At 34.5% G+C, this 22782-nt stretch overlaps 1 protein-coding gene across 8 annotated transcripts in view; it reads right to left on the bottom strand.

Moving 5' to 3' along the window:
- The window catches only part of LOC139962086 (voltage-dependent L-type calcium channel subunit alpha-1D-like), a 226109-nt gene that overhangs the window by 16781 nt on the left and 186546 nt on the right, over positions 1–22782 (bottom strand). For 5 of the 8 annotated variants that reach the window (XM_071961947.1, XM_071961945.1, XM_071961949.1 and 2 more), the window contains 8 exons: positions 21973–22069; positions 21463–21565; positions 20924–21025; positions 19946–20067; positions 19496–19609; positions 18443–18801; positions 17625–17804; positions 6228–6624 (listed from right to left, as the gene is read on the bottom strand). In XM_071961947.1, coding sequence (XP_071818048.1) covers positions 6228–6624; positions 17625–17804; positions 18443–18801; positions 19496–19609; positions 19946–20067; positions 20924–21025; positions 21463–21565; positions 21973–22069 — 1474 coding nt within the window. The remainder of the gene's footprint in view (positions 1–6227; positions 6625–17624; positions 17805–18442; positions 18802–19495; positions 19610–19945; positions 20068–20923; positions 21026–21462; positions 21566–21972; positions 22070–22782) is intronic. The other 3 variants (XM_071961951.1, XM_071961950.1, XM_071961952.1) reach the window with 1 other exon arrangement.

Here is a 22782-nt window from a genome sequence, read left to right as displayed (position 1 = left end):
CTTATATATATATATCTGAGAAGTTACATCTAGTAAGATCTATAGACCTGTATCAAAAGTTTCCATTGATCAGCAGCATTCACAAACTGACTGGTTGATTATGAGGCATAAAGTCAACAACCAGAGGGAAATTAGCTTCTAGAAGCCCTAAGCTAGTTGAATTATTTGATTTGGTATCTGGCAGTCGGTAGAACTAGATCTTAGTTTGGTCTAATTCTGTCAGTCATAATGTCAGGTTTGTTTGCTTGCATCCTCCAAAATAAGTCAAATCAGGAGAAATAAAACTGCATTATACTCTCCCTCTCCATCTCTTTCTCTCTCGGGGAAGATTTTTTTAGCCTTAAATGTTTGGGATAAAAGGTTGTATAAAGTTGAAATATATTGCCTTTTCATCCTGCCGGGGACATTTATAAATAAAAGGAGATGAGTATATTTGAATGGTTTAAATGACCGACTGGTACGTATATATAAAGGTATAGTTGCTTTTAATAATGTTAAGTATATCATGGTGTAAAATGAAGACATTTTGATGTCAGATCCAGGTGAATTGGGAGGGTAATTGAAAGATCATACATAAAGTACACAGCACATATCAAGACATAGTCTTACAATGGAAGATAGATTTTGGCACTCACACACACACACACACACAAAATGGGATTCTGCTCAGAAGCAATTGTTACAATAAGACTTTAGAGAAATTAATAACAAAACTGAGATATGCTTCATTTTTAGGCCGGAAATAATTGGAATGATTCTGAATGTCCAATGATATGACAATTTTAACCGCATTATTTTTTACTGTGGTAATTTAATGTAAGAAACAACGTTGGTATCTTATGTTTTACTTCAGCAGTCTTCTTCGTAAAATAAATTAGTGAATAGGCCGATGTTATGAATGCTTGTACCACATTCCCCCAAAAGAAAATAATTAACTCATTTGTTTTGTTTTGTCTTGGTATGCCTTACTGATACATTTTATAGTTTTATTACATTTGTTAATGACTGTATCTTATTCCCTGCAACTGACATTACACATTATTTAATCTTGAAGTTCTTTGTAGCTGTCGTTGTGGGTTTTTTTTAAATCTGTATTCTTGCATTCCCCCATATCTTCAGGGATAGTTTACAAATAAGCCTACTGATTGATGTATTTTAATCCCGGTCAACTTCAATGTAAGTTAAATTTATGAGCAAAGATAAAGAGAAAATCCTTGCAAACTAAAGTACCAAAAAAAAAAAAAAAATGAGAACAATTTTACAGAAATTCACAGAGTAAATTTCTCCAGTCTTAATTAAAACAAAGCTTACCCTTAGGGTGTTTGTACTTTTCTGCAGATTGGGATAGAGCTTATAATGTGTGAGTTCAAGTAATGAAAATTTTCATTACTGATATTATTGTTGATATTTGAGCTGAATAAGGAGATAAAAACCTACTTGATAATTTTATCTGACAACTGTGAATCATTGCTTCAGTTTGATTTGACAGCAAGCTACTGTAATTTAATTTACACCCCTACACAACCAAACATTCAGCCATGGGTGAACTCAGCATATAAATGCAGCCTGTGAGCTACAGTGAATGCTTATTCAAATACAGAGCTGATCTTTTACAGGAGGTTGCTTTTAGTCCAACTTAGAAACTGGACTTTCCTTCGTGGCAGGCATACAGTATTTCCACCAAATTTAACAATACCAAGAAACTGCTAAAGAGTTTTTCAAAGGTAGTTTTAATCTTAAAGGTTCTGACCCTCCAAATTGTTCTCAGATATAAAGGACTTCAGGGTTCAATTATAGATAATTATAGATACTTGAAATTTCAAAGAGAAGATTCAACAAATCCTATAAAGATAGCAGTAAATGCTTGTTAAAGTTTAAACATGAGTGACCATTAATTGACTATCTAGCACATTTTATGGCTAAAGCTAGAATATGATAAAAATTAAATTATGCTTTAGTCAAATGGAAAATCTGGATCACATATCTATTAATTCTTCTTTTTTTTGAACAATTAATTTCTTGCTACTTTGCATTCATAATCTACAAATAAACCCCAGGGTACATGTTCTAGAATTTGTTTGAGTTTATTTAAAGTGTTACTCAGTAGATTCGGTAAACCTACCAGACATTTGTGATTTTTAAACCTCAGAATGCTGCTTTGATAGTGTTTTGATATGATCATCAATTGTGTAATTTTCTTCATTTCATCATTCTTATTCCACAGCCCTCCACATCATCCATCTATAAAATCTGGACTTAAATTAATTCCTATATATTTCTGCAAAGTTTTATCAAAAATGCAAAGCTATACCTGCCAGCTCTGTAAAGTGAGCAAATGCAAGTGATGTTGCACCCTCAACATTTTGACCACATCATCTGAAGTGAACGTGGACTTCTTGTTTTAAATTTTTTTCCGTTTTCTTATGGTTGTTCAAGGCAGACGTAAATTCTTTCAGATATCGATGAAGTGTTTCATACAAAGGTAAACTATTCTTAAATAATATTGTTTTTCATCCTTCATTTTTTTTTCTTCAGATATCAAGGTAAAAGTGACTCTTTTCTCTGAATATTTTATAACTGTACATACAATAATCACTTAACCAGTGTGTCAGTTATATATACTGTGCAAAAGGGACTGCACCTTGAATGTACCGAAAGAAATCCATGGAAAAATCAGGGATTAAATATTAATCATAATGTTGTTCTTATCTTACAGAAAGGGGAGAAAGGGGGGGGGGAACAGGATTCATGATAGTAGCCTAGTTAATCATCTTACATAACTGTTTACACAACATACTGCCCCAAATGGTGAATATGAAATCAAAGTGTATCTATATGTTCAGTAATGTAATAGCAACTTGGAAATTTGTTTACAGTTTTTGTACAGTTTGTTTACCCCTCTGATATTATTTCATTCATGAAACAAGATTTCACTGTTTAATGTCCCCTCATTGTTTTGGTAACAGGTCAGCCACTATTCGACCCACTTTCCAACCCTGTCATCTACACAACGCACAGCTTCACACTTGGAGATTGCTACAAACATAAGTAAGTATGTATTAACGCCAAGTTATTGAAGATCATCTACGAACAAAACAATAGTCCTTTTGTTTTTACTGTTATGTCTCTTCAGAGCATTTAAACATCTCAATTTACTGAGATTCTTTTAATATCTGATACTTAACCAGATTCCTGTACTTTTTGAAATAATTACAATGCCTTAGGACCCATCTGGAGATAAAGTGTAAAGTTTTAGCACTTCTCATCAAGCTCAAACTTCAAAACCTATGGTTAGTGAATTTATAATATTCATATATATGCCTACCTCTATTACACACACACACAGACACTCACACACAAAACACCACAACTACTTGGCCCTGAATGTGATTATAATTACATACCAGAAACTCTCTCACATTATTTCCCCCTAAGCCTGCATTCGATCAAGAAACCTTATACATCTGCTATGTCACATGACAATTGTTATAGTGACAAGAAATCTATTCACATTTTTAAATGTTGTGATAACATTTCTTACCCTTGGGATTACGGATATAAAATTTTATGTATATTTTCGCTTTGCCTCAATAGTGAAAAAGAAAAATGACAGAATTTATTTTAATTGTATTTCTTATTAGGTGGACAAAAAAAGAAGAAGCTGCCTCTCAAATATTGATTGGAAATACCTCAAGACTTTTACGACAGAACGAGAATTATCAGATGTTATTACCTTGAGATAAAATTTCACTTGCAAACAAATTCCGATTAAATTTGACGGTTTTCTTGTTTTTCCCTTCAATATTGTTGGTTTTAATATTTTTCTCTCTCTCTTGCCCTCTCATTTTCTCAGTTGTTGCGAATACATGTAGTAGGAGGAGGGTGAATTAGGGAGTTTGGTAGAATTTCTCATTTTTACAATATTCAATTGAGAATCAATACATGTGTCATAACATGAAATGAAGGAAATTTTTAAGTTTTAATTCAAAAACCCTTCTTGAAAGTAGAAGTAGTAGAAGTAACCTGGAGTAACACTGAGGTTACAAAAGCAAAAGACATTTAAAAGTGGAAAAAGGTACAGAATAACACAAAATAATAGATATCATGTTGCAGGTAGAGTATTTTTGTTGCTTAATCAGGTGTGGTCTTTTGTGTGTATATATATATATATATATATATATATTTATATAGTTGCCTGATGATTGCCGCAGTGAAAAGAACTCAATGCGTGTGTGAATATCTGAGTTGCAATGCGATGGAATAGTGTGTCTATACATATATCTATACAGCTCTGCACCAGTTGTATTGAGCACTGCTATTACTGAACTTTACATACTACAGTATATATATATATATATATATATATACATACATATATATATATATATATATATATATATATATATATGTATTATATTTGTGTAGTCAAGATATAACTTGCCACAAGATATGGTGGTATTATGAAGATTAATAAAAAATGCTGACCTTTTTGCTGATTGTTCACATTGGCGGGATAATAGTTTACTTTGAACTGGGTAATATGGCTCCTGACAGATTTTAAGCCACATGTTATCAATTTTTATAACATTTGTGTAACGTTTACATTGCATTCTGCATTTAAGATTATATCAAAGCTAGAAATAAATTTGTCTTTAGGTGCAGATATAAGTAGATTTACTTTTAATAGTACTTTATAAAGCAGAAAAGAAGGGAATTTGACACTGATTAATAATGTCTGAATCTCAAACTTAAAACAAAATTAATTGTACCGATCAATCAAAAATATGAATATTAATACTCCACATTACGTACAAAATACTGCTTGGGTTGAAAGAACATGTGAAATCAACTGTCCGCGTACGACATGTGCCTGCCAATTTGCAGCAACTTTAACAAACTTTCTGAGTAACACTCTTAACTTTCATTGCATTTTATCATAGCAACTTATGACACTGTGCTATGTATTGCTTTTATTCTTGCACCAAATGTGGAAGAAAAATAATTATGCCATTTGATTATGCAAATTTTGCTGACCATGCAGACACTGTATCTACAATAAAATGTATAGACCAAACTGTTTCAAACTCTCACACCCTCCCCCCCCCCTGTTTTTTATTTTATTCACTTTTTGAAGCAAAAACTTGACAAGTGAAACTTGAAGCTATAATGTGACTTTAGTATCAAGTGGTATTATAATCTGCAAACAGCTGTTTCTTCAGTAATGGCCAAATATATCACAGTCTGCTTTCACGAGTTGATAAACAACCATTACTCAAATAAATCCCTGAGTTCAACTGCAGCATTATACGCTTGACAAGTCAATTAATCAAACTTCTTTGAATGAAAAAACACCCAACTTTATGTCATTTCTAAATGAAATCAACTTCATTTGCTGATTACTGCAAAAAGTCATCGACGTTTGCTAAATCCTAATTTAAAAAAATTAATGAAAAATTCTGAAATTAAAATTCAAACAAGGATTTAGGAATAAAACATTTAAATCAAAGGAGTGCACTGACATTGAACTTTAAATTGCAAAATGACCACCAAACCACAGAACTGTCCAAACAGAAGAAGAACAGGGGTAAAATAGAGAGGAAACTGAAGGAACAACTATACTAAAAAGTGTAAATAAATAAATATAAATAAATAAATAAAAGAGAGTAAAGTGTGAGATATTATTGCTTCTATAAATTTCTAAATGGGAAGAGAGAAGAACTAAAAGATACCGTATAAGACACAGCGAACAGACAGACTGCAGCGAAAGTAGTATAGGGTTCAGCTTTGAAAATATTTATGTTAAATAATTAAAACATTAGGAATTTCTGGAATTCTTTGAAGGAGGGATTAAAATGATAACAGATTGAGCAATGGGATCACAAAATGAAATCAAAATCTGACGTTTAATTTATGGTGATGTTCTATAAAGATAAACAAGCAGGTAAGTATTTACCGAGCTTACCTTGTTTTAACTTTCAAATAAAAAGCAAAATTTAAAATAATTGTGTTCAACTGTCGATATTAATAGTTTAAGACTTACTGGGAAAACATATTGTGTACCATACCCACCATTTCTATAGTACATTAAAATATCCCTTAAAATCGTCACTTTTCAATCGTTTACTCTTTTTTTTGCCGCCATGTTCTTGTTTTTGGATCGGTACGATCATTTGTTATTGTACTACATACAGTGACTCTTCTGGCCGACAATGAGGTGTCAATCTTACCTGAGCTTGTGCTAATTTCATGGCAACAGCTGTTTTCCTCTCTGATACTGGTGTGGAAGACTCCTTACCCACACAAGATTTAAGTAAAGAAGGCTTCTGGTTAGCTGGATGATCGCCGCTACGATGACGATGATGATGATGATGCCGTGAGTTTAACTGACTACCCATGCTGCTGCTGCCTAGGCTCTCTGCATCCAACATTGGAAGACTGGAATTTGTCAGAGATGTTGGCGTCCCATCTGGCCTAGCTGCAGATGACAGAGCAGACGGACTGTGGCTCCGGGAGGAGATGGGGGACCGTTGCTCTGGAGTCAGTAAGGGCGTATCGGGGAGGTGGGTCGAAGTCTCTGATGAAGAGTCGTCTTCGTAACAATCTGTGGTTAAAACTGGGGGCTCCCTTTTAAAGAAAACCATTTTTAAGTTTTAAAAAAAAACATTTTGTTTTTTCTCCCTATTATTTACAATTCCAGAAGGATTAAGTCAAACCAGAGACACCATGATGATACGAAAAGAAAGAATTTCCGAGCAAATATCGGACCTAGAAGTTATCATCTATCAAAGGAAAGACTTATACAAGCATTTCTGAACATAGAAATCCTACTTGCACACAAAAGCTGTATCTATCCAAAACATTATTTCAGCATAGACTTAATAGTAAATAGCAAATCCAATGAAAAGCAAAGCCATACCAAGAGTTGGAATTCTTGATGAAAATAAACAAAATGGAAAAAAATGCCAAACAGACACAGCCTTCAAAATTTCAAAAGGAAACTATTTCTTCATTCTCCATTGATTGAGAACTGCAAACAAAATTTGCAACAAACCTGATAATTTATTACAATAAAGAACAAAAGATACCAGCAAATGTCTGTATCGCACTCATTATACTTGAAGCAGCGATATATAAAGGCACAAATCAAACCATGAACCATCCAATAGCAGTCTTCCTGTAGTTTAATTTGTGGGGCACATATCTGTACATTTCCATTGTGAACTTAGTATATGACTACACGCCACAGTTGCCTGTGGTAGTACTTTTGGTTCCTCCCGAATAGCAAAAAATTACAACCTGGGAATGCAATTCCGGTGGTTGCCATGGAGAAATTATGTGACACTTTGCCCAAAGATTTCAAGGTTTCCAAACATGCTATGTGACAAAATCAGTGCACATCCATCCATAGTTAGGCACTACAATATCTTACAACACAATGACCAGAGAGAAACAACAAATCTGTGTAGCAAAAACAACGTCTCAAGGAACACGTTTAGTCACTTTACTAATTTGGGGGCAAAGACAAAACAGGGAAAGGGTTACTCAAAGTAACTGAAAACTAGCAGAGAAATTCAATATTCTGTGACGATTCTGGTTCTCTATTCGTTTTACAACCTTAGTTATCAGGAACACAAGGAGAATAAAAGCTACTCAATTATTTATATTTAATCCACAGAACAAACAGACATAAAAGTGGAAGAACTTCAAAACCATTAATGAATTAAATGTTCAAGATATGGAAATGTTTTGAACCATAAAAAGGAAACTCAAAAGTAACTGAAAACTAGCAGAGAAATTCAATAATCTGTGATGATTCTTATTTTCTCTTTGGGTACAACCCTAGTTATCAGGAACACAAGGAGAATAAATGGTACTCAATTGTTAAATTTAATCAACAGAAAAAACAGACATAACTAGTGGGGGGACTTCAAAACCATAAATGTATTAAATGTTGCAAATATGGCAATTATTGCAATGAATAATTAACAGACAAGGAGGGTTCTCTTGGGCCAGGACTATATACGTTTGAACGTTTGTACCTTAATTAACATATGTCCCCAATCTTAAATGATCAACAACACACAACTAAACTTTAATGTACTATAAAAATTAATGACAACATAAATCAGGAGCTATTTTAACGATAGAAGATGTGTAACTTGTGCTGAAGGCAAACATGATAATATAATGATGAATTTTGCACACTTCACGATATATTAACTTGGCCAGTTTATTTAGTTGTCTGTTATGTAGTAGGCATAGCCATTGTGTGCATGGACAATAATTAAAAGTACTTATTAGCAAAACCTTGTATGCACCATCTCAAGTCGAAAAATTTCTCTGGAAGGTTCCCCATCACCCCCAATCCTCTCATGGGTGTCAGTTTCATTGACCTCAGGGCCAACATCCCCTCCTCTTTAAAATCCTGGTACTGCCCCTGCACTTTGATGTATACACTGGATTTATACTACCAAGGGTCTACCAACAAAAATAAGTTGCTTTATCGACAGTATCTCTAGTATCAGATGAACAGAACTTACAGATAGCATTTTCAGCTAAACAAGTTGGATTATTTTTGTCTTGTTATTGTAAGTGTTGCATGTCTTGACACCATAAATAAAAAATACCCCTAAAACAGACCTATATATCCCAGAGTCCCAGAGGGTGACCCAATAAAATAAACAAAGTGTGATTTAAAGCCAAACAGCAAAAAACAAAACATGTTACAACTTATAGAGTCTAATTACCTTTAAGTAGAAGCTACAATACCCCCCCCCCCCCTCCACATGCACAATTCCTCAAGTTGAGATAAGAAGAATCCTTAAAAAGTCCTTTTGGACACGTTGGTTTCAGAGTACACAACATTTAGTATCAACAAGCTGAGTGCACCGAGATATCTTATGTCTTAAGATAGAAGAGGTTATATTTCCAATGAAATGTCTGTAGGGGTGACCTAATAAATGTCCCATTAAACAGCACTGAAGTATTTACACAGACAGGATTAAAGCATACAAATGTTTGGAAAAGAAAAGAAAACCCAGATATTTCCAACCAAAAGCTTTTCCTATTCTACCTGACACCTATAAAAGTTACAGATCAAATTTTGTCTAACTAGATTTTACAATTTATAGCAAACCAAATGAATGACCTTATAGCTGTAATTTTTGTTTCCTCCGAAAAAATTGTTAAACTAGGCCTTTTGTTAGCTCCCTGTATGTAAATTTACCGGAACTGATTTTTTTGGTTAAATTTGATTTTTCTCCTTCAATTTTATGAGCAACTATATCTATAGTTTCAAAATAGACCTACTCCCATCCGACTCGATTTATCATCCTAGCTTGCAGCAGTGATCTTCTGCTCCCTACTGCTGACTCTGAGCATGGATTTTCGTTGATCTCTGCAAAAAGGGATCACTCTGGCTTTGTCAAAGTATAAATATTCAATATTTACCCTTTTTCTCCCCCCTTTATTTTTCAAACCTTCTCAAACTAAAGCCTTTTTATTTTTTTACCTGACTCTTTACAATCTCACCATAAAAATTATTTTTTTATTTTGAAGGGTAGAAATATGAAGTCATCTTTTTTTCTGCTTGTATGAGTGTTAAATTTAATTCACAATGCCACAGAACACATGACACAGACATTCTGGAATCTACAATGCTCAACAAATTCTGATAATGATCTCCACCGCATCCTGCTAAATTAAATAAAGAACAAATTTAAAATGGAATTTCTGATCATTTCCCTGAGATCTCAAGAAGTGCGAACGATTCATTATAGTTTGGTAAAATTTTAAGAGAAAGCAAGTTTAAGGTTAATTTATAAGACATTCAGAATATATTGTAAAATCACAAGAACGGAAAGGTGAAAGTACAATACCATGAGAGACTAAACTAAGTATTGACTGATGCTTGCTGCTATTCTGAAGTCAAACATGTTGGAAGTAAAAGAGCTTTTCAAATATTAAAGCATGCAGCCTCACACCCAGGTGACTCAGAGTTGGAACTTGAGATATTGTGCACAATTCACATTAATTTCAACACTACAGTGGATACTTTTATGTGATTAACACACAGAAAAAACAATAACCTATAGTTAAATTTTGTGCTAAAACGATATTGCAACTTCATATCTACAGCTGACCCATTGAAACATGTCAAGTATCCATGTAAAACAATGTTTTTCAGGTCATTGTGGGAATTGAGTGAAGTGTATGTGGGGGAGAGGGAAGGGGCAAGGAGAGGTAATTCCTGCTCCCTTCCCCTTCCTATCCATAATGTAAAATGAGATAGCACTAAATTGCAATTAAGGCATACCAATGCTACTTCATATGAATTGGACATGGGTCCCCCTCTCACAGGCTAATCATCAGTAATGGTTACAGCCACCACCCCCTCCCCTCCCCCTCCAATTTCAATACTCCTTAATGCACCATCACTGACTCCTAAACTTAAAGTGACAAAGTATATAGGTTTATGTCACTGTAGATCTGTTAACACACAATTGTAGCATATATTTTCAGTATACCAAGTTAGAGTATCTTTCAGTCAGTTATATAGTATCATGTAGTATGATGTTCCGCACCAAACTATGGGACCCAATCCTACAGCAGGTCATGAAAACATTTTGGTGAAGCGCTGGATGTTACCCAACTTTTGTGCAATTTATCTACAGTTTTCAGAGCTTGCCAAAGGAGATGGATTAATTTTGTAGTTTCTTAACATCAAATGCATAGTCACTGCTAGCTTTCATGCAATTTGAGCATCAGTTCGGAGGGTGGATGGTGATGGGGGTGGGGAGGAGGGAGGTCTGGTGAGTCATGGCTCGCCCCTCATGGAAGATCTTGGTTCATAGGGCCTAAACGTTTGCAGACCTCTGCTGTATTACCTTTGTTGTGTTACACATTCAAAAAATTAACTGCATACACATACCACTGGGGAAATAGAAATTATATTAAATTGGCAAAAGATGAAAGCAATATAGGTTCCAGAATATGTTATGACAAGTCTATGAAATATATGAAGTAAATGTCACAAAGAACTTATCCCCTAGGGTATTTATACTGATATAATGGTATATGTAGCCCATGGATAAATTAATTAGGTCTACCTATACATCATGTATAAATAACTACAACTCAGAATAGGATGCCACAGACAATAAAGTGCCTTTAAATTATAATAGAGCAAACCTAATGTTGAAAATGTCATGTCATCTATTTATTGTTTATGATCATGTAGAATGTTTAAATGGCAAGCTGACATTAAGTGTACTAGAAAAATATGCTTATACTACTAGTAGCCTGAATTGGGTCATACGTGAGTTGTAATTCTAGGTACGTGACATTTAAATATGTCCGCGTTTTCTAATATGTTTTACAGCCACTAAGAACATGTTTCTACAGAGAATTTTTAAATCCCACCCCCCTTCCCTTCTTCCACATCTCCTTTTGTTGTATGGAGTTTAAAGTTTACACTGTTATTGAAGAAGCCAAGTAGCATGCTTACGGTTGATAATTCTACTGCAGATGCAGATCATGGGATGGGTGGGGGGGGGGAGAGGAATGAGGGGACAAAATTGATAGTTGTGTTCAAATCCTTATCCTAATTAATGTAAAGAAAAGGAAAATAGCCTAACCATGTGACAATATTAAATAAAACACATATCACCAATGATATATTGCATATGGGTCAATAACAGGACTACATATATATGATTGTGTTTTAGGGTTATATATAGAAAGTATTTTTGATACATGTTTAAAGTCATATTAAATACGATTCCTTTAGAGATTAGGTTTCCTATGACTGCATGACCTATGAATGTTTAATCAATTATGTAAATGAAAAAACAACATAAACATTAAAAGAAACATAACAAACAGGCTGTTGGGAAATTTTCAATAATGTCCAATTCTTAAAAGTCCCACAATGATACAGTTTTATTATACCTATGCTAGTGAAGCTTTAGTTAAAATAAATTGGAGAAAACATTAATTTCGTACATTTTTAAAATGTGTAATTCTGTCTGTCATATGTGACAAATATACCAATATGAAAAAAAAATTCATGATATGATGCAAAAAATGTTAAGCCACTATGAAACGAGTAAACGTAAACTTTTGCTAAATGAAATGACAAAAGACTTATATTACTGAAGACTGAATACATTGTGTTTACCATATCAAACTTTTTATGGATAAATTTACTCCCACCTTCTGCTAACCAACATTAAGCTCAATCTTTCTATCCTCTACGTTAAGCCACTATAAAACGAGTAAATGTAAACTTTTGCGATATGAGATGACAAAAGACATACATTACAGAAGACTGAATACATTGTGTTTACCATATCAAAATTTTAACAAATAAATTTACTCCCACCTTCTGCTACCAACATTAAGCTCAATCTTTCTTTCCTCCGTGTTCATAAAAAAACTCAGAATGGAAGTTAATGGACCATGAAATATGCTACCAAAAAAACTAATTAATTCTTACCTGACATGATGATATATTTAACAAACACGACTATCGGAAATTCCTACCGCAAATGTCCGACCAAACAGTTATCGAAAGCTTCTGTTATTGACATGGAACTATTACAGAAACATTCCCACAGACGAACAGACCTTCACTAATGAAGTCTGTAAAAGGTTTGCTCTGAAAACGAAATTGACATTTGAATCTGATGGATGGAGAGAGGCAAGAGGACGACGACGACTCAGTTAACTCAATAGAGGGCAGCTTTACTTTAAATGATGAAGTAAAACATGCGACGAGATGGAGATTCAAAGTTGTTGGCAGAATCGTGTTAAAAAAACAGAATCCGAGAGCTATATTTTTCCACAAGGAGATAATTTTATAGAACTGGAAGACCTTGAAGGGGAAAAGAAGAGGCCCCCGATACAAATGACCGATCAGTTACGAAAAACGTAAACACAGAGTGGGCGGGGAAAAAAAAAACAAAAAAACAGAAGATAGGTATCATTTCCTGGTTGCGATAAATGGCAACAATTTTAGTACTTCTCAAAAGGGAAAACAAGGAATATTGTCAGAAGAAGTTAAGGTTGAATATAAGTGACGTTAAAGGCACAGTTTATTAAAGTAAACTTAGAGACAGATAATCGGCTATTCTTATGGCAAAATATGACATTAATCTTCTTTGCTTTCAGGGGGCAGGGGTTGAAAATATAAGTTTAGTAAACAGTCTGTAAGATAAGATGAGAAGGGATTCAAGATATGGTGGGACCATTCACTATTAATGGGGTGGAATTAGGGGCAATGATGGGTGATTGATATGTTATTCCAAAGATATTTCACAATATCCATTACAACAGACTTGTACTTGGTTCACTATATAGTGTTGAACACTAGAAAAGTAGGACGAGCTAACATGGCCACCTTTTGGTTAAAATATCTCTCCTTTTGCACCTTTTAGCATCTGACGCTCCATACTGAATGGAAATTAATTTAATTTAACAACACAAATTAGAAATAAGTTTCCAAGCTTTTTTAAACTTCAAGCAAGTAAGGTAACACGTGATCTTTTTCAGCTCACAACTTTCAGCCACTTAATTCCAGTATTGATATATTACTTTTATCGTTTCAGTTTCAATTCAGTATATTAATCTGAATCAAATGCGATTTCTTATCGCGATTTCTTATATTAAGAAAAATCTTTTGTGTTAACTTTGGTAAACTTTGGATACTAATACCCCATAACAATATTAAACTAGTCAAAGCTTCATTTCAAAATCAGTTAAAAATGTTTGTACATGATATGAAAATAAGAATTTAGCAAAAGTTCATGGTGCACTCTATATATATAAACAAGACTGCTTGTATAAAACTTCTACATATAGTTGTGGGTTAACAAGGTCGATTTTAAAAAGTGAACTAGCATTAGGTTAGCTTGTTAGATTTTGACATTTAATAGTCAACATACCAGTATAGTCTCCACATGTCATTAGACATAGCAGCTGGGAGGCTTTGTGTAAATAAAAACAAAAAAAAACAAGAAAACTTTGTAACACAATTAATCAAAGACATTATTTTTCTAATAAATACTCAGTCTTGTTTTGGGTGTAATTCATTTGCTTGCGATAAAGAGAAATGGCATTGTTCAGACATATATGACTGTTTGCATCTCTGTTCAGATATTGCAGACATTGTTACAAGAAGGGGAATATCTAGCACATAAACAGATAGCATTTTTTAGGGGGGCCAAATATTATGCCTTTTCTCTTGCAAAGGTCTTTTCCTGTTGTCTACAATTTACATAGATACTACAACAGAGGTTCCACTCAAAGAAAATGGAGAAAACCAGAATGATAGCTCTTTTTTTGGGGCCAAAATTAGACCTTTTCTCTTGAAAGGTCTTTTCCTGTTGTCTACAATTTACATAAATACTACAACAGGGGATCCACTCAAAGAAAATGGAGAAAACCAGAATGATAGTTCTTTTTTGTGGCCAAAATATAGGCCTTTTCTCTTGAAAGGTCTTTTCCAGTTGTCTACAATTTACATAGATACTACAACAGAGGATCCACTCAAAGGAAACGGAGAAAACCAGAGTGAAAAGACAGAGGGTTGAGAGATATTACCAGATCAAGCTAGGCTAAAGTGGATAATGGGTTGCTGTATTAGTGAGGAGACATGTAAGTGCAGTTACAGATTCAGGAATTTTAGAATTAATATTGCTGTAAAATAATTCTAATGTGTGTTACGTGCTATAATTTTTCACCAAATAATAACATTTACACACCATCTCTGTTCTCGTAGCTAAAACTCAAATCCACTTGCACAGTAAATACTTTCTAAACAAAATGGCTTTCTGTATGTTAACGGAAGTATTTTCAACTGTGTTTAATAAAAAGGTAACAAAGTAGGTATAAATATGACAAAGAATTTGAACACACTGACTGCAATGTGACAGGTTTGCACAATAAAACAAAAAGTCTGGGTTTGACTACTGAACTGTTAATCTGTAAACTAAGAAATAAATAAATATGGGAGTACATTCAAACGTTATGTATAACCTAATGCAGACCATTAAATGTATTACATGACTTAAAATTACCCCTGTTTCTCAGTTGGACTTTATAAACTACAGAAAAAAATATCATATTTCAACTTTAGGGTTTAATAAAGGTGGGAGGTATACATCAACTTTAATAAATTTTTACTAAAAACTGTACAACTTTATTTGTAAAGTCCTCTCCCTCAATGAGGACTTTACTAATAAAGTTGTAAAATTTTTAGTAAAATGTTCTTAATGTGGGCTTCCTGTCTGCCCACACCATTCCCTCGCTTAACCATGTAATAGCTTCACCCTCTTCTTTACACTATCACTTGCAATGTGGTAATATTCTCTTTAGATGACAACTGCAATTCCAATTCCAATATTTACAATCTAGTCCACTGTCTACCAAATATCTCACTGTGCTTCCCTCCAGATTAACCTGTCCTTTAAGCCTGATTCAAGCATTTATGAAGCCTCACCCCTCTCCCCTCCCCCTCATCCTCCATTTTCAACTTTACACAAAAGTCAAAAGTAGTTTTCATCAAAACCCTGCCTTTAGACCTATCTATGACCTAATAATTTACAGATGCTTCAAAAAGCACCATTTGATGTCTAAAGTTTTAACATTTTCTGGTGGAGAAAAACACCTGTACATGCGATTCACCATCCCTATGGCCACACCGCCTCAGTTTTTAAAATCCTGGAATCCTCCAAGCTACATATATGTTGATGCAGCTGCACGGATGCTTTGCAGTTCAACAATTTTACAAGCCCTAGTCCTTTTCCCGGCAGGTGAACGGTCTACACAGCTTGTTGCATCGCACATGCATGACTAATAACTGATATTTCCACAAAAAAAAATAATACACTTTGGTGGAAAACTTAGGATGGTTAACTTGTTGCTCAATCACAACAACAGTGACTTAACCACCCAAAAAATCTATATATATATATATATATATATTAACAGAATAAATATTTCCTCACAATTCCTTGTTTATCATAATGTTTATATATGGTGACTTTGTGTGTTTCTCCCCAGCTTTACTTAAACTAACCCTTCACATACATTAAGAATAATAAAGCATCTGTATTTAAATCACAAGGTAGGAAAATGTGTAGAAAATAATGGAAGATAATAATACGAAACTCTTCTTCGGACATTACCTAATTGACAAAACAGGCAAATCAAGCCACAAGCTCACTCCAAGTTGCAGAAAATAATTCTCAAGAAAAAGACTCGATGCAGAAAGTGCAAAGAAAACAAAACACCACAAACGGAACATTAAAAAGGAGGAAAAATGTATTAAGTTCATAAAATCTCATAGAAAAGTCACATAATCAAAATATTCAGACACAAACAGAAATTGGTTAGAAAAATGTTTTCTCCCCTCAAAAACAAAACGACTGTCTCGAAATGACAACGATGCAGAGACTTCAAGCAAAAAAAGAAAGGAAAAAAAGACCAGAGGCAAAAACAAACTATCCCTCTACAAATCACAGCATGTTTATGAGTTCACACAAAACTTTGAACGAAAGTATACGACAGAACTAGCTTTTTCATGACAGCAGAACACATTTCTGAGAGGATCGTCAACGGCAATGCTATTGTTTAACATTCATAAGAAGGCAAAACGACTGCAAACTAGCAAACAGCAGAGAATTATTGAAAACCCAAATAGATTTAGACGAAACGTATATGAAATTCTATTCTTTTCTCTTCTTTTTTGGGGTTAAGAGAAGGGCTTGCAATTAGTTTTGTGTTAATAAGCAAACAAATGTTGACACATAAATCGTAGAAAAACAGAATAATAAATTCAAAATTAAACATATATATTGGGTTAAATTTTTAGTGGTAGATCATGTTAAAACAAGCCACACGTCTTTGAACCTAAACAGGTTAATGTGGTTGGGGGCATGCAGTAGTTGAATTAGGAAACAGATCCATGTTGTATTCTATGTGTCTTTCTTCAATATTAATTAAAGCAGCAATGCAATTAACATGCAATTGTTTCTTGAGTTATACATGATTAATTTATTCATTTTATACATGCAATTGCTTATGAGTGGTGATCAAACGTGTAGCCCTTTTAAACCATTGACATATATATATCTTAGTTCAATGATGCAAAAACAAACTTGATTAAACTTTCATGCAATATCATTTGGTACAATTAAGTATGAGTATTTTTGACAGGAATATAGGTTGGTTTTTAAACCAAGGAAGGAGGTGGGTGAGTCATGAAAGGAGGAGAAGGGTAGGGGTGTGGGAATACTAGAGGAATGGGGGAGGAGGTAAATGAATGGTTCGACAAACGAGTTGCCCCTGAATGTGACAGGAATCCTGTCAAGCTTTACATTCTCCTGTAAACAAAAGTACATTCTACTGCTGAAGATATATTACATTGACTAGGGGCTGACATGTAATTATCATGCTAACCTGGTCTGATGTATGACTGGTATAGTGACTTGCTTGGCATGAGGTCAAGATAATGGGAAGATCATAAGAACATTCGTACAGCGATGAAGGGGTATGTGGGAGAATAGAGAGAAGAGGAGAGAAGGGTGTTTGTGAGAGGGATTAAGTAGTTGGTTAATTCCTACCTGCTGTAGTCCCTATAGGGTTCCCTGTAAGGGTCAACGTAAGGCTCTGGGTGGTATTCTCCTCCTGACGAGATGTCCTCCTCTAATCCATCGATGGGGCTTAAAGACCTCGGACTGAGGTCCTCCACCCTTTCCAGGAGTGACTGGTGTTGGTGATTCATGTCACCTCGATGGCCCATCCTGAGAATGGGATTTAAGAAAAAGAGAGATTATAAACTTAATCACTATTTAAAGGTATAATATATAACAAAAGCAGCAAGAACAGTCACAGTATAGTAAACACACATGGTGATACTGTACAAACAACTACTCTTGCCGTATATTCCAACTCGCACACTTTGTTCCTCCAACAACCTGTATTTAACTGTTCCTAAACCACGCTTGAAGACCTATGGGTACAGAGACTTTGAATACTCTGGCTCTTATCTATGGAACAAGTTACCAGATCACATTCGAACATGCTGTAAACTTTCTACTTTCAATAGTTTACTTAAGACCCATTTTTTCACTTGTTCTTTTGTAAATTAATTTGCTTTCTTTGTAAAGCGCTTTGAGCAGTGGCTGTTGTCTACTGATTTGGCGCTATATAAGTCTCATTTATTATATTATTATTATAATACAGTTGTCATAATTATCTACAACAAATATGCACTGTGTTTGTGCATCAAATTGTCATCATTTTGCTTCTATTATTTACTTGATATCAAAGCCAGATCAAAGACAGATTTTCAAAGCACTTAGAGTGTTGTACAGAATCAAAAGCTAAAAACTGAAGCATCAAGATGATTAAAAAATGGAACTTTGATAAGCCCACTTACCCATGTGAATTAGGAGTTCTCTGTAAGAGAGGTGCATGGACCGAGTTGACGGGGGAAAACCCAGGTGAATGGGGAGAGGACACTTGAAGGGCGTTTCGAGGGTTCCCCCTTCTATTACGAAAAGACCCATGAGGAGAAAAGTTGTAAGGAGAGGTACTTCTTGGGGTAGGTTGATAATTGTTGAGAGAGTTTGCTGGTGAAAGCTTGCGGTGGTTGTTGGGTGAAACGGTGATATTCTGTGATTGGTATGGAGGTATGGGATACTTCTGTGGGGAGTATGGAGTGTCGCTTTGATGTGGAGCAGACTGTCGTCTGTTGTGATAGATGTTCAATACCGTACCAAACAGTGAATGACTTCTCTGTAAAAACAAAGAAATTAAATTACAGGTAACAATGAAACATATAAATAAAATAAATACACATATATACGCCTAATGTTTCACTGCTTGATTAATTGATTGACATACTGAGGGAGTGACTGATTGATTCATTGATTAATTCATGCATTGATTGATTTCATTATTCATGGCAGCTTTATGCACTTGAGCAACAACTACTCCCAGAAATGTTACCAAACCTTAATATTACTCACTGAGATTGGTAAAGGTTCAAGCCATGCAATCAATTGCTTTAGACAAAGAAATGTAATTCCACTCATAAACATTATACACCCCCCCCCCCCAACACACGCACACAAACCAGATATTTCAGATAGAGCATTGTAAGATTAAAAACTGCTATATAGAAAGCTGCATGTTAAGTGTTATATAAAGTTGAATGTACCTATGGTTATATTGTTACTTTAGTCACCATGCATGTCAACAAGAACAGCTGCGGTAACTGCAAAATCCCCTTCAGCAAGGCTGAATCATTATATATCAAATAAAAGACATGATCTCAGGAGACCAGCAGTGACTATTTTGTTAAACTGCAATGAATATTGTGTGAAACAGCACAGCACAGAAATTAATGTGTCCTATGCAGTCTGGCTGCAGGAAGCTGCAAGCCCCTCAGCATCTTACCTTCATCAACACAGTGTCTTAGTACACTTACCCTGTGGTTAGGTTCTTCTTGTTCAAACAGTTCGTTCTCATCCATTCCTTCAAGGTTACCAGAGATAGCTCTTTTGATCTGTGGTCCCATGTCATGAAGTGTTCTAAGACCAGCCTGAAAGATAAGAAAAGATATCGTATTTATCATTCAATCCTCTCATTAAACTACGAACATCACCTAGTCTGAGCTTAAAAAAAATTGAAGATTTCTTGAAGCTTTCCATGGAAATACACAATATGTCAAAGGATGAAATCTTTCAGTCGGCCCATGATAATTATGTTTTATACAGAAACAAATGATACAAAGACTCTAGGCTTAGCAATCAATCGCTACTTCACTGCTCGTCGACGAAGACGCTCTATCTAATATCCGTTTTGGAATTTGACCTTTTGAAGTAAAACCAAGTATTTACAAAAGAAAGGCAAGTCCTCTACTTGACGAAGGTCTTACCTGAAGAGCAAACGAGGCATTTGTCTGACCCTGACGTTCTCTTTTCCTTTGTTTAAACCGACGGAAGTAATCTTGAATCAAGTACGTTGCATAGAACTTGCCCACCGTCACATCATCATTATCTGGAGGATGAAAAATAGATTATCATTTTGATTAGCTTTTTGCTGATAGGCATGAATTGGGTGAAACTGTCATTTTCAAGTAAGACAGAATTAACATCCTAGCCTTGGTTTTTCTATATGAGGTTACAATAGAGACTTCAACAGAATGCTTTCACACTAAATATATGACTTGGAAGCAACATAGATTGTCGAATCATTGTTGTAATTAGAACTGTTTTGTAAAGTTAACAGAGATTAATCAAGGACCATAATTCATTTTGATTTAATTGGGGTCCCTTCTGAGAAGAATCAGTATCATATCTCTATAAATTTATCTATCCATATATTTAAAAAAAAAAATTTGCATGATTAAATATCTATCCGGTAAAAACTAAATTAGAAATGGTTCCAATCTTTGACAAATAATTAATCAGATTAGCTAAACCATCATCAGCCAACAATCAACCCAGAGTTCATGTTCCTTGGCTTCACCATATCTTGTGTAAGAAGTATAATAGTAATTTATCTTGTTTCATGGTTTGTTGACATACATGAGACCCTCGTCTAGAAAAGGTCAAAGAACTTGTCCAACAGAGAGGGATAGATTCCATTTTATTTGTATTTATTAATTAAAAAAAATATGTATATATTTTTTTCTCTAACTTGGAAAGAAAAACCTCCAGTTATACTAACACATTACAATTGACATAAATATATTAGGCAGTAAATATGATAATTAATGATGGATAAGAGAGTATGAAACAAACAATAATTAAAACTAATTTAGTAGAAAAATGAATGTGACAATGTTGGGATGGACTCCATTATGAGTGAAAAGGAACAGGTGTTTGAAGTAGTCTGAGAAGTAAATACAGACCTCCTGGAGGAGGCACGACCTGATCTAGAAGCTTTGGACTGGTTCTCTTCCAGATCTTCTTGATAACTGTTCGTAGTTCATCATTGGCTTGATCTATATTGCCTGTGGAACAACCAGAAACAAGGGAATTTTAAATAACATAAGGAGTGTTAGCTCAGTGGTTACTCCGGTGCCTTTCAATCATAAGGTCACGAGTTCAAGTCACTCCAAGATTAATGCATGTCGTCCAGTTACAGAGTTGTTGACAATTGAAAATTCATAATCATGGACGTTTAATATGAATCTAAGAGACTGACTTCGATCAGCTTGCGGCTTTGATAAGCCAATGATGGCTTCTTTGCAAGTTCCTGCTTGAAGGAGGATCTAAAATACATACATACATACAACATCGGAAATTAAAGAATCAAAATTTTATATTTTATATTTCTATCAGATTCAGAGAGTCCAGTTTCTTGCTGTAAATTGAATTCAGCATTAGAGTGCAATTCCCCTGCATTGCTTATGATCACAGTTAATATATCCATCCAAAAGAAACTCACCTTCTGTTTTGATTCTTAGCGATGTCCTAATGAGGGCAAATAACGTTGCATTGAACATCACAGTACCGTCACTATTCAAAGGCATGTTCATGGAGACAAGTTTCTGAAGATAACATAAAATTAAAGAAAACGGTTACACACAGTAAGTTGTGATAGTTGCATATTAAAAGTAATAAACAACGTTCATGAGTTATTCCATGAAAATCTGTACAGTATTGATATCAATGAAACTGAATAATAATATTAATTGTCTTTGCTAACGATGTACTTATGTGACAGGAGACACAAAAGAATGATTACAACCAGTGTGCTGTAACAACAATTGTACATATTACAGACTGTAGCTGACTATCCAAAGCAGTATTCCCCTCCCTCCCTCCCTCACTCTCCCCCCGCCCCCCCTTTTTCCTCCTTTCATATCTCATCACATTAGTCACAATTTCAGTATCAGAAGCATGAAGGTAACTCCATGGCTGAAACTGAAAGAGTTAAAATGTTATTTCTACTTACCTTACAAGCAATTCTATGAGGACACAACTTTCCAAAGCCTAATGGGGGTGATATATTACGTAATAGCGTAACAACGTCGAGATGCTTGATTCGACCCCTGAAAATGAGAATATAAATATAATGTTAAATATTACAACATGCAGGTAACGTCTCATATTTACAAAGATAAAAATATAAGAAAATTATAAAGCAGCTTCTTGGGATGACTTTTGTCAATGTTTATACAGTTATCTAAAATCCCACATCAAAAGTAGGTCATTTAGCTTGTTTGGTCATTTCAACCATTTCAACGAGTGAATTAACTTTGAAAATGTTCCATATGCTTCTAAGTTTGGAAAGTGTCTGGATGCTACACAATGTCCAGGTATGAATCAAATACAATACTTGCTCATTCATTAACCTACAGTTTGGGTAAAGAAATTTAGGAGGTAGTCTTAATGTGAGCAAATTTGATTTACTGAGTAAATACTTGGTCGGTTTGGAAAAATGGCAATTGAACCAAACAATGCAACAAGTTGCTTTAAACTATCAAAGAAAAGGCAAAAGAACAAGACAGACATGTCTCTTTCAGCCTCATTGTAAAAGAGAATAATTTTCTTTTAAGGAATGGAAATATAAATAAACCAGTCATAAATCAGTTTCTCACAAAATGTTTTTTTTCTTTCAGGTATTGTTCATATAAGGTATAAGTAGAACATCTACAAAGCTGGTTACAAGTATAAAATAGAGGGTTTCTTGGACATTTCTGTGGGTAGTTTTAAGCAAACTTGGCATTTTCCCACTGAGCCATTACTAATCAGGGGTTTGTCC

This window comes from Apostichopus japonicus, chromosome 20 (assembly GCF_037975245.1).
Source record: "Apostichopus japonicus isolate 1M-3 chromosome 20, ASM3797524v1, whole genome shotgun sequence".
Classification (NCBI taxonomy): domain Eukaryota; kingdom Metazoa; phylum Echinodermata; class Holothuroidea; order Aspidochirotida; family Stichopodidae; genus Apostichopus; species Apostichopus japonicus.
This window is presented reverse-complemented; position numbering and strand designations above follow the sequence as displayed.